General features: G+C 42.9%; 1 protein-coding gene across 3 annotated transcripts in view; it reads right to left on the bottom strand.

The window, feature by feature from the left end:
• Positions 1-1,497: 1,497 nt before the first annotated feature.
• mgll (monoglyceride lipase) overlaps positions 1,498-13,203 on the bottom strand; it is a gene marked incomplete at its 5' end in the record, with an annotated part of 43,318 nt that continues 31,612 nt past the window's right edge. For all 3 annotated transcript variants that reach the window (XM_084069359.1, XM_084069358.1, XM_084069357.1), the window contains 4 exons: positions 1,498-3,611; positions 5,199-5,414; positions 8,220-8,309; positions 8,964-9,074. In XM_084069359.1, the coding sequence (XP_083925485.1) occupies positions 3,489-3,611; positions 5,199-5,414; positions 8,220-8,309; positions 8,964-9,074 (540 nt within the window). In that variant the 3' untranslated portion in view covers positions 1,498-3,488. The remainder of the gene's footprint in view (positions 3,612-5,198; positions 5,415-8,219; positions 8,310-8,963; positions 9,075-13,203) is intronic.

The following is a 13,203-nucleotide window of genomic DNA, read 5'->3' on the forward strand; positions in this document are numbered from 1 at the left end:
CCCCTTCACATATATCAGCTCTCTTCAAGGACAGTCACGAAAAAAGAAAAAAAAAACACCCCACAATGGCCCTTATTCACAAACCCCTCATCAGTATAGAATTTCTTCTGTTCTAAATAAGGTGTCATCAACGTTAACTTGGATTTCTTACACCGTGCAGAACGTTCCAACTGTATACAGCCATTTTCTAAATCCCATTGACTCTCCACACAATAATGTATAATGGTGACAAAAATAAGCCTACAGTACGGGGGAACGAAGGCCAATATCATGTCAGCATCAGGAATTGGATCAGTGAGATGTATTATGTGACCTGGGCATTTTGGGGTCTTGCTCAAGGATACTAGTGCTTCACCGGTCAGACCAGGCCTTTTTGTAAATCCCCTTTTCACTCGCTCATTTTGCTGAAAGGTGCTGCCATAGTTAATGGCCACATCTCTTTATTTATCTCTCTGCCCTTGTTGCCAACAAGGACAGAAACACATAGCAGGTCCTGAATACAGGCTCTGATGTAGCCAAAAAATATAGGTGTGCTGTAGTGTACGCTATTTAACTGGTTGAATTAGGGATCTTACATATCTTGGAAGGCTGAAAATTGCAGCCTATCATATGACTCTCTTGAAAAACTGAGTGGGAGATCACAAGCACGGGGTAGAAGGCTCTAGTGGAATTCGATTCTGGGCCAGGAAGTGAAGCATGAGGGTCCAGGGGTCTTGACACAATGCCAGCCATGGGTAGTAGTCTCCTGCTATTTGTTTAAATGTCCTTTAATTCTGACAAGGAAAAACATTAAACGAAAAACTTAAAAAATCCCATATCTGATGCCTGAAATGCATGTATTGTAATGTATAGTTTAAACCCTCCCTAGAGGTCTGCGTGTGCACTGCATGCATTAGTACTGTGAGGACCCATAATACCCAATTAGACCAGGGACACCAGGGAAGTGCAATTAACTGCAAGGCAGAGCACAAATAGCACATTCAGCCTAAACCATACTGCAGTTTTGTTGAATGGCCACTAGGGGAAGTGTAGGATGAGGTTGTTAGGCAGGGTGGCTGAGAGACAGACAGTACAGGATGTTTGACTCTGCACTGGAACAACAGCCTCTGTGATAGGCAGTACAAAGAACACTGGTCACCACGGCAACTGAGAGAGGGAAAAAAAAGAGTAGGGTGGGAGAAACTGGAAAAAGGAATGGAGATAGGGCAGAGGGTGAGATGGGGCAGAGAGAGAGAGAGAGAGAGAGAGAGAGAGAGAGAGAGAGAGAGAGAGAGAGAGAGAGAGAGAGAGAGAGAGAGAGAGGGTCAGAGACAGAGAGAGGGGGTCAGAGACAGAGAGACAGACAGAAAGAGAGTGCCAGCGAGGGAGATATATAATGGCAAAGATGAGGAGGAACCCAGAGAGAAAGGTTCCATGTGTAAATATGTAGATAAATTGTTTGATCTCCTTTCCCCCTTGACCCCCCCCCCCCCCCCCCTTCTTCTTCCCTTTCTTTTTTCCTATGGAAATAACGATATGATGGGAACTATGCAGAAAAAGAAGGACAGATGGACAGACAGAGAAGAGACAGAGTGAATGAGAAACGAGGTGACAAGGTTTAGAAACTAGAAGAGAGACTGAGTGAAGGATTGAGCCAGAGAGCCACAGCCAGGCAGACAGGCATGGACGAAGGGACGTGTGGTAGTGTCAGTGTGGTAATCACCGTGGTTACAACACATGTAAGAATTTAAACGGGGAAGGGGCCTGCTTCTGCCAATGTCTGCAAACCTGCTGCCGTGGTTACATGCTAGCAGTGATCACCATGGATACCATACCCTGTCTACCTCCGGGCTCTCTGCATGACTCCCTTTGAACTCCGGGTAAAAAAAAAAAGAAGAAGAAGAAAGGTCTAGAGTGACAAGCCTGGACTGAGTCGATTTCCAACCAGGACATGCTTCACATGTTTGGCGAGGACGCGCTCTCCCTGGGACACAAACGTCACGCTTGATCTGGGTGTGTGATGTATGTCCAATGCCATGCTGGAGTGATTTATTGACACGGGACTGAAAGGACACTGGCCCTCCCCTTTGATCCCTATTTTTGCTTGATGTGGGTATTGACTGACTGGTGGACAGGAGTGACATTAAACACTTCCTGCATGCAACAGACTAAATATTGATATGTATCAGTTGTACATGATAGATGACTTGTGGAATGGTCTGGACTAGAATGGAATGGGATAGAACAGAATTAAAAACACATGCCTGGTCTGTTGCAGCCAGCATGCAACCTTGGGCTGCTTACACAGGCAGTGTAAGCAGCCTATGGTTGCATTGGCGTGTGCCAAATGACAAAACATGATTCAAAGCTGTATTAAAAGATATATTATATAGATAGATCTGGTAAAAAAAAAAAAGACAAAAAAGAAGGGTGCTACAGGGGTATCCTGGTGGAGGAATGAGTTTGCACTCATAGGCTCAGACCTAATGGTGATGTCCTGTGTTAAAATAGGTCTCATCATGACCTGTGTTGACCGCTTTCCCCCCTTTCTTTCTACATTGTCTTTCCAGAAATCAGATAAAAACAGATACCAATCAAGGTTTAGATTACAAGACCTGTTGAGGGTCGATTTCCTACTTTCATTAAAAATGGCAAATCCATGTCAGCGCAAGTGATGTGCAATGCAGTGAGTATACTACACTGACTCTAGACTACTCTGAAGGACTACTGGGCCCCAGTTGCAGTCTATGCTCAATGAAGAACATATGAACTCTCAAGGATAGCCTTTGTGCTGTCAACCATGACCCCACAGGTCAAAGGTCACAGTGACACTGTCACCAGCAGAGGGAGGGAGAAATAGCGAGAGTTAGACATTTCTAACATTTCTGCACTTGAGTGAAAGTGGGGATAATTATAAGCTAAGATGGACTATAACTATCAAAAATATTTTGTTAGAAACTACAGGCACTGGTCAAATGTCTTCTGGGCCAAAGGACAAAAAGTTTTGTTCTGTGTTTCCCAGGTAACCTAAACAGTGACATATATTTATAGTATAACATTTCTACTCACTCAACCAGAGCTGCCAGTGGAAAATATCACAGGGTACATTTCAGGTCAGTCATATGACAGCGAAGCCAATGTGAGGTGGAAGTAGAGGAGGAGGAGGAGGGACACTTGTGGGGGACAAAGCGGGGAGAGAGAGCTTATTTAGGTTAGACATGTGGGGAGGTCAATGTGGGGAGTAGAAAATGGCTTCTCCTGCCCCCTAACCGGGGATTGCAACACCCAATAGAACTGTATATTGTACACATTGGTAATATGCATCTGTAGGGCCTCTGACATATAGGTTAGATGCTCAGAAAATGAGGGTAGACACAAGTGGGTGTACAATATAAACCCAGTGACAGACATGGGTATCCCTACAAATTCAGGAAGAGATGGGGATTCTCCACATAGCAGTATAGCAGGTCTCCTTGGGCGAGTCTGGGTGATGACAGGTGAGGAGGGGTCTAGGACGTCTGCTGGGCATCAGGAGGGATGCGCTCTGTGATCCAGCCGGTCACCTCTTTTAGCACGGACTCTGCCACCTCTGGGAGGTCATGGTGAAGGGCGTGGTACGCTCCTTCATACACCTGACAGAGAGGAGAGGAGGCGAGAGAGGACAAGAGAGGGAGGAAGTAGAATAAGCTGGTACAATCAGGCTTTGTTCTTTCCATTGTTTCATTCTCTTGCGTTCTTTGTTCAGGGCTCCCACTCTTTTCAAGAAATAATTTTCCAGGACATTTTGCACAACCCACACCTATCATATTTGATAATAACACATTGTACCATATGCTATGGTTTGGATAATTTAGAAGGCATCTGTTTCAATTGCTGTGCAGCACTTTGTAACTAAAGTCATTATTGCAAATAATAATAATTATTATTATCAATAAGAGTTGAAAGGAGAATATTATCTTTAACCAGAACAAGGAAGGTCCTTTTAACTGTTCTTGCTTTCACTCTGTTACGAAATATCCCTTCAGTGCCAAGATTCCCAAGTACTGTGAACTGTCACAGCAGGAGTGGCATTTCTGTTATAGGTGTATCTAACTAACAAACAAATATTATTTCCCTCTTCCTTTTTATTGGGAAAACTACATAGACTGGATAGAGGACACGAGGACCGAGTTGATTAGATAAAATGCAATAAAACTGTACACACGGCATATATACATCTCTTTTCTATCTCCTTCATCCTACTCATGATGAACCACGTGATGTGGTTGAGCTTTAGAAATACCACTTCCTTCTCAAAAACCTCAGAGGAAGAAGTATTTCTACAGAGGTCACGTGGTCTCCTGCATCCCACTTGCTGTTCATTCAAACAGACGAACACTCACACATTGTGTGAGGGAGTAGGGGATGCTGCAACAAACTGAACTGAGACAGCCTTTAATGTTCCTGCGAGACTACATGCACATAACAACAGGGGGTGTTTACATTACATTGCATTGCGTTGCCGGTGTTTGAAATGAACAGATGTGATCACTCCAAGGGTGTACTGCCTTGAATTTCACCTACAGTACCGGTTTCGATGGGGATTCCCTTGATGGTGGAGGGATGAGGGCATATGGCTAGAATTTGTCTGAACAGGATCTAGTCTAGGGAAAAGGAACGGACCTCAAACACTTGCAAACATAACTTGACAGGTCATTGCTTTAGCCTTGCAATACATGTCGGGATATAGTGCTGCCTAAACGTACAGCATTAATAGTGGTGGTAGTATTGTTACATCACTGAAGTTAGGCCTGTCACGATTATTACATAATCGCCTGTTTGCGATTGTGTTAGAGAATCACAATTATTGTGCATAATCGTCAAAGTGGAAATCGTCGATCTACAAGCTCACAACGCATCGCGGTGCGTTGTGAGCTTGTAAATCGGCTATTTACACTATTTAATTTTAGTATACAATTATTAAATATAGCCTATTTTGGCCATTGTACATTCTTTATTTTGGTTCCGGTCATTGTCATTTCTTTGTATAATTAAGTTATTTGTCATATTTTGCCTTGATTAAAAGCCTAAAAGCCAAACAGAAAGGTAATTCTTATTGATATAGTATGTTCAATGCCAAAAACACAATTCAATTGAATCACAATAATTTGTGAGACAATTCATCGTCAAATGAAATGTCATGATCGTGACAGCCCTAACTGAGGTTGATGCAATCTCACCTTGAGTCTCTTGTCTCCGCTTTGGGCCGTGTCGTACATGAGCCTGGACCCTCTGATGTCACACAGCTTGTCTGCGTCACCGTGCAGGAGCAGGAAAGGCCAGGCAATGGATGGGAGCTCCCTTTCAATGCGCGCTGCCGCCCCCATCAGCTGCATGCCGAACGACACACGCATCCCTCCGTGGAAGTTCAGCACATCTGCATCGTATGCTGCCACCTTGGGGAGGGGGGTTAGGGGAAGGGGTGGTGTAGGGGGGAGGAGGTGTCAGGGCATGAGGGAGTTTTGGGGAATGGATGTAGGAGGAAGAGAAAACAGAAGAGAGGAGAGTTGTGGAAGTTGGAGAAAGAGAGGGGGAGAGAGAAAATATAGAAGTTGGGTGAGTGATAAAAAGTAGGGAGATGAGGGGAGGATGGAGAGAGGGTTGGAGGATGAAGATACGGTTAGAAGACAGGGTTGGAGGGTGGAGAGATGGTTGGAGGATGGTGAGATGGTTGAGGATGGAGAGATGGTTAAGAGAGAAGGGGGGGGGGGGGTGGAAGGTAAGCCAGTTAAACTGTGGGCCTGACCTGTGTGCTGCACACACTCTGCCAACAGAGCTATATCAGAGAACAGTCTGTCATATATTATGTATATCCTGCATGTCCTGTTGTAAAACGTACATGGACAAATGAGTCCCATACTTTAGCAGCAGTATTAAATATTTATTGAATTGTACTGGGTTGTCGCTGCACCGCCTCTACCTCCATACTTGGCAACAGCGTTTCAGCTGTTAAGTCAACGAATTCCAGAGAGAGGAACTGCGTCACTGTAGTGACCTCTCTCACATCTCACAGGAGGAACATGAAACTCTGACTCAAATGACTCATGAGATAGAGAATAGAGCAGTGTTAGGAACATCATATTTTCTTTAAAGAAGTGCAGAAGGCCACTAAAACAGAGGCGAGACAGTGGAGAAGGCTCCACTCACGTGCGTGAGCGTGTGAGCGTACACACACTCACACACATATGCTAAAAATAAATTATTAAAATAATATTAATTATTTTAAGTCATAATGTGTCATTTTAAAATGTCCAGTCTTTTTGGGGCCACCGCTGGAAGCGAAAGAGTGGGTATAGGTGGCCTTGTATTTTATATGAATCCCAGTTAACTTTCACTTTTGTCTTTACGTTCTTGGATTTTAAAATAAATGAAAAACATAGCTGTGAATGTGAAACCGTAGCTGATGAAGAAATCTGAGGAACCACAAGGAAGTGGAAAACATTTCTGTAAAGTCAGGTGACAGATGACTAACTTAATTTGAAAGCTGAGAAAAGAGACAGAGGCCAACCGGATGCTCACAGGAGATACAGAAGTCTTAAAGGTGTATGGTGCTTCTAGGATCAGTGGGACTTAAAAAAAAGAAGAAGAGATCCGAGCACTCAAAAAATGTGGAGGAGGAAGTAAAGTTAAAACAAATTTTATTCTATAAAAATAAAAGTAAATTTGAACGCTGTTTATAATAATTAGACCTATTTCACCCCGTGGGGGAAATTCAGTTTTCAGCTGCACCCAGCTGATTTTAGCTGAATACATGGAGGTTACAATGTTTAGCACATACTACAGGACATTCTAAAAATTACATTTTATTCTGCGAGCGACACTGTCGTGTGTCAGTATAAATTAGTCTTCAATGTTCCTGCCCTCTGCCTCTGAAAGTCTATACAAGATATGTCCACAAGGACTGGAGTTCTGAGACTGTGCAGGTACCCACAGAGAAACACCAAGGTACACACATACACTATTGTATAGTTGATGTACAGCTGTCTTTGCTTGTTGAACAAGTGAGATCAGGGGGGGTCAGGGGGTCATACTGTACGCAAGCAGGAATGCAGAGACAGAAATAAACATGCATTGTACACACACTCCCTGAGATGCACGCGTGCATGCTGCACACACACACAGCTAGATGTGACAAAACCTCTGTGGTTTGGAACCGAGTCAAAGAAAATCTATTGTTGAACAATCTGTGACCAGGAGAATAAACATCTGTGAATGGGTCCATGTACAGAACACACACGCACACACTTACGCTCACACACACACACACTTACGCTCACACACTTACGCTCACACACTAGGGCTTTCACGACTAGAGATTTTTACAGGTCGACTAATTTGACCCAGTGGTAGTCGACTAGTCGACTAGTCGAAATTTAAATTAAAAAAGAAAATTTAAAAAAAAAAAAAAAAAAAAAAAAAAAACTTTTTTTTTTTTTTTTTTTTTTTGGTGGCACTGTTTTAATACCATCCTACTACTATATTACTATTATTATTATCTTCCTGCCCTTATTTTTATGGTGTTTTAAGGGAAGCGCTTCTGGCACAGCAGCACAGCACCACAGCAGCGTCTCCAAGGATCCCCATTGCCCAATAATAGGCTTTTATTGGGCATGCTTTTGACCCCCTTTTGATAAAAAATAAAGTCAGGAGGATAATAATAATAGTAAGATGGGCCATTACTATAGCATTAAAAATTAAATTAAAAAAAAAAAAAAAAAGATTTTTTTTTTTTTTTTTTTTTTTTTTCAACTATCAACTATCAACTAACAAGGTCGACTAGTGGTTATACTAGTCGACTAGTCGACTAGTCGACTAGTTGGTGAAAGCCCTATCACACACACACACACACACACACACACACACACACACACACACACACACACACACACACACACACACACACACACACACACACACACACACACACACACACACACACACACACACACACACACACACACACACACACACGTCCATCTATTTTTTTGTGGTTCACTCAGTTCATCCCTGGAGACCATGTTTTGATCTCTAGCTTATTGCACTTGATTTAATAAAAAACACTACAGCCTTACTTCCCAACATCTCTGCCATACCCTGCTTGGTGTTGGTGTACTGACCTACAAAGTCATCACACACATCTCACACAAGCACACATATATACATGTACACGTACACACACAGATATTTTCCATGTGCCTCACCTGTTTCTGGTCCCGTGAAACCCATCTGGACTCAATTGTGCCCAGAGAGAGGCTGGGCAGCATGTGGTTCAGAACCTTAGCCAGGAAAACCTACACAGTAGCACAACAACATATGCACATTTCATTAAAATCAGCACACACACACATAATATAAGCTACAACAAACACAAACTCACTCGCACACATGAGCGTGCCGTGCAGACAAATAATTATGCAGGGACAAACAGTAAAAAGGTCTCCAGATAATTTCGTAAAACCTAACTAGAGAAATACATGAGATCTGATGAGAGAAAGAAGGTAGACAAAGATAGACAGAGAGAGATCATAACCATTCAATTCTCTTTGAAGATGTGTCCAAGGTGTGTGTGTGTGTGTGTGTGTGTGTGTGTGCGTGTGTGTGTGTGTGTGTGTGTGTGTGTGTGTGTGTGTGTGTGTGTGTGTGTGTGTGTGTGTGTGTGTGTGTGTGTGTGTGTGTGTGTGTGTGTGTGTGTGTGTGTGTGTGTGTGTGTGTGCGTGTGCGTGCGCGCGTACGTGCGTACGTGCGTACGTGCGTGCGTGAAAATAGAAGAGAAGATCAGAAACAAACAGGAGAAAAAGGGAAAAGAGGACAAGAGTAGAGAAAAGAATAGAAGAGAAAATTAGAATGAGAATGGAGAAGAGAAAATGGAGGAATATAAGACGAAACGAGAGGATGAGAGCAGAGGAAAGAAGAAGAAGAGAGGTGAAGAGAAGGTGTGTTCCTACCTTGAATGGTGTGGCTGAGTCAGGGTTCATCTGGACCATGGGAGCTATGAGAGCCACTCCTGCAAACTCACTGGGCCTCTCACATGCTGTGAGGATGGAGATGGCACCACCCTTAAGGTAAAATAAAGAATAATAAAAATCAAACACACAGCAAAGATTTTTCTAAAAGTCAAGCTCTAGGATAATAATTCACAGTGTAGGTAAGTTATGAGTACCCAAACTGACTTAAAAAATTAGGTGAGGGGTTCTGATATCAAAGAAAACTAGATTCAAATTCAAAATGAAACAATTAGAGCACCCGAGGGTCATAGAGGTGATGTTAATGCCCACTACTGTGGAGTGGTTCGAATCCTTCACGGTGCCCCCGGCTTGGCCGGACATTCCAACAAACACAATTGGCCGTGTTCACTGACGGGAATTCAAGAGGGTGTCAAGCGGGGAGTGGGAGCGGCACCAGGAGGATTACCATGTTCCTCCGAATGTGTTAGATCCTCATGGTGAAACTCCTCACTGTAAGGTGAAAAGAAGCGGCTGGTGACTCCATGTGTATTGGATGAAATGTGGTTGTCTACACCCTCCCTAAGACCAACTGCGTGCGTGCGTGCGTGCTTGCGTGGGAGGGAAGGGGTTATAGATACCATGAGGAAGACGTTGAACCCAAGACTCTAAGGACAGGAGCATACATTTTAAACCTATGCCTGGAATGAGCACTAAGCCTCACTGACATATGTGGTCATGATTCAAATGATTTACTCCAAATGTGTAAAACCTAAAGAGATCTCTTAAGAGTGGCTCTCAAAATTAGGTGAGGGGTTATTGAGAAAGAAACAGCGGGAAAACCAGTGAGGGGTTGGAGATGAATGCAGCACAATATGTCTTTTGTTTAAAATGGGTGTGAAGTTCCTCCCTGTTCCTCTGAGTTTCAGTATAGACATGAGAGAGAGAGAGAGAGAACAAAACGGGACAGAAAATCAGAAACAGGAAAGGGTCAGAAATAGGACATGGAATGGGATTTGAACCACGACCCCAGGAACTCACACATGTGTTCTAAGGCCGTGTCTAACATGAGATGTAAGTCACGTCTTGGCACACTGTGAGTGAAGGTTTATGACTGGGGCTAGAATCTAACCACTCAGGGCCAGGATAATTAGAAGATCTTTGGCTGCCAAGAACTAATCGATTAGTCACAGTTGATTTTGTCCTGGTTTCAGCTAATGCGAGTGCACACACACACACACACACACACACACACACACACACACACACACACACACACACACACACACACACACACACACACACACACACACACACACACACACACACACACACACACACACACACACACACACACACACTGCATTTTCTTTGTTTGGCGTTTGAATATTCATCAGGTTGAGGCCAACGGCTGGAGAACTTCATGAAAAGAGACAATAAGCACATAGGAACAAAACACTTCCTAACAACATATTTTCACTTCCTAAAGCTGGATAAACACAAACACACACAATTCTCTCTCTCTCTCTCTCTCTCTCTCTCTCTCTCTCTCTCTCTCTCTCTCTCTCTCTCTCTCTCTCTCTCTCTCTCTCTCTCTCTCTCTCTCTCTCTCTCTCTCTCTCTCTCTCTCTCTCTCTCTCTCTCTCTCTCTCTCTCTCTCTCTCTCTCTCTCTCTCTCTCTCTCTCTCTCTCTCTCACACACACACACAAACTCTCCTTATGTCTCTCTCACGCACGCACGCACGCACACACACAAAGATCTCATCAATTTAAGAACTAGGCTGCAATGTCATTTGGCCCACATTAGCTGGTCAGATAATCACTTCCATATTGAGAATGAGGAGCAGATTGAAGAATTGTACAGAGCTATAAACAACATTCTGATTCTGGGTCGTACCGGGAAAATGTGGTCATCACAATTTACAATTGGCATGAAATGGCATGAGCCCTAGTCAACAAACGACAGGGTAAATGGTCAGTTTATCATGTAAGTAAAGCGCAAGTAAAAACAATTTACTTATTCAAAGTAAATAGGATTGCAGGTAAATATCAATCCTAGCATCTGTCAACACAAAATGCTATCTGAAATAACATTCTTAGTTTTTGTGGTCAAGTCAAGCAAGCAGTATATGTCTATCTAAATCCATCAACAAAAAATAGGCAACAAGAAGGACACACAACTGCTAGAGGGTGAGGTGTACTGCAATGGAAAATAGGGAGTCAGTCTGCACCCTGCAGTCCTGACTGAGGATGAGGAGGGGAGGTCATTCTACAGCTTGGGAGAGTGTAGGACACTTGGAGGGTGTTTTAGGGAAGGAACAGACAAACTTCCTGTGTTAGCAACATCAAAGAGACATGTATTTTAGAAGATGGGAGTTCTCCCTGGACAATCATTCCTGAGCACGTACGTACGCACGCACACACGCGCACACACACGCACACGCACACACACACACACACACACGCACACACACACACACACACACACACACACACACACACACACACACACACACACAGTTTTGTCCATTGGGTCCTAACTGAAACAGATAAGGCAGATCAGAGTTCTGCGGGGTCAAAGTGACCAGTTAACAAGAAGATTCAACTGATTCATATCTTAATCCTTCTGTCTCACACACATGCCCTGCCTCTCTCTGTCTGTCTTACATTCACTCAGTCAAACATAGATAGATACAGTACGGCATGATGCACAGTTACACATAGGGCTGGGCGATATGTCTTCAAATCAATATCACGGTTATTTGAAACTTTTGCCTCGCTTACGATTAATGAACGTGAAACGTGACTTATAAAAAAAGTGCAAATAGCCCATCGACAAGCTCACAACGCGTCACATGTAGATAGGCTTTGTTCACTATTTTTGCACGACACCATTGTACAACAAAGTACTGTATAATACAGGACTAGTGGATTAGAATTTGTTTCGTGTAGACTCCTTGATATATTGTTTGTTTTTTATCCAAAAAAAAACTGCTTCTAGATTAATTAATTGACCTACATGAGCAAGATAAAGTTGGTTAGAGGTTCATACAACCACACAAAAACCCTCTGCAGTGAGAGGATGAATGGTGGTATTGTGTCCCCTTACATTGTCAGCACTTCTCTGGTTGGACAAGACTGTATGAGGAGTTACGTATAACATTCTGAATCACAGAAAATAATTGTGTGCGTCTGTGTGGGTGGGGGTAATGCTTATACTATACTCTGTCATACCGATCTACAAGCTCACAACAGCTTGTGGGCTGTTAGATCAGCTCTTTTCAGCATGCAAGAGTGTCGTATACAACAAAGTATGAACCAGGCTAATTTCCTCCTTTCCTGTTTATGCAGCAGTAAACAAGTCAATCCTAGCCTAAATAAAGGAATGTCAGCACATGAGTTGTATTTTACTGTAGGCTAATACCAGGAAACAGGGGGAAAATGCCATTCAGCCCTGGCCTGGACAGACATTGAGCTACGGCCCTATGAGCTTGTAGATCTGCTATTTTTGAAAAATCTTGGAGAAAAAAATATATATATTTCTTTCCAAAAACGATTTTGATTTTTTTTAAGAATCGCCTCAGGTCTTAATGGGTTAGGCTAGATTGTACCTTAAAGAAGTAGTTAACTCAAAAAAAATCCCGGCGGAGTCTCCGGTAGGTAAATTATTGGCTTAGGAATGCGACAAAAACGTAAGAATCTCCATGAATTCAAGGCTTCATGGGGTGTGCAATTGATTGAAAATAAGTATTTTTTTTGGGTGAACAAACTACTGCTTTAATAGTTTAGGCTGATATAGGTTGGGGCTAGGCTGGACATGGTGAGGTGTATGAAATCCTCCTCCTTGGTTTCTGAGTAAGATACAGGTGGCCATTTCTATATTTTACACTTTATTAATGCAAGATGGATGCAGGATAAATGCATAAAAGGGGACTTAAAAAAAGTTAACTACTGTATACAGTGTTAATGCAGGGTGAATGCATAAAAGGGAACTTTTACATTAACTAATTCCATTGTAATAATGCAGGATACATGGAAGTTACCACTGTATTAATCTAGCAACATCTAAGCTAAATCACAGCCTCTCCAGGATGTTATCACTGGAGTGTCAAGGCATTTAACTCCCAGGTGGCTTTCATTGTCCTTTGGACTTACGTCATACTATTTCCAGTCAAATAGAGACTTACAGAAACAGAGAGGGCGAGAGGAACTGACTGAGAGAAACACAGGATGAGGGAAACGA

Source organism: Gymnoscopelus microlampas (genome assembly GCF_963454915.1).
Source record: "Gymnoscopelus microlampas genome assembly, chromosome: 10".
Classification (NCBI taxonomy): Eukaryota; Metazoa; Chordata; class Actinopteri; order Myctophiformes; family Myctophidae; genus Gymnoscopelus; species Gymnoscopelus microlampas.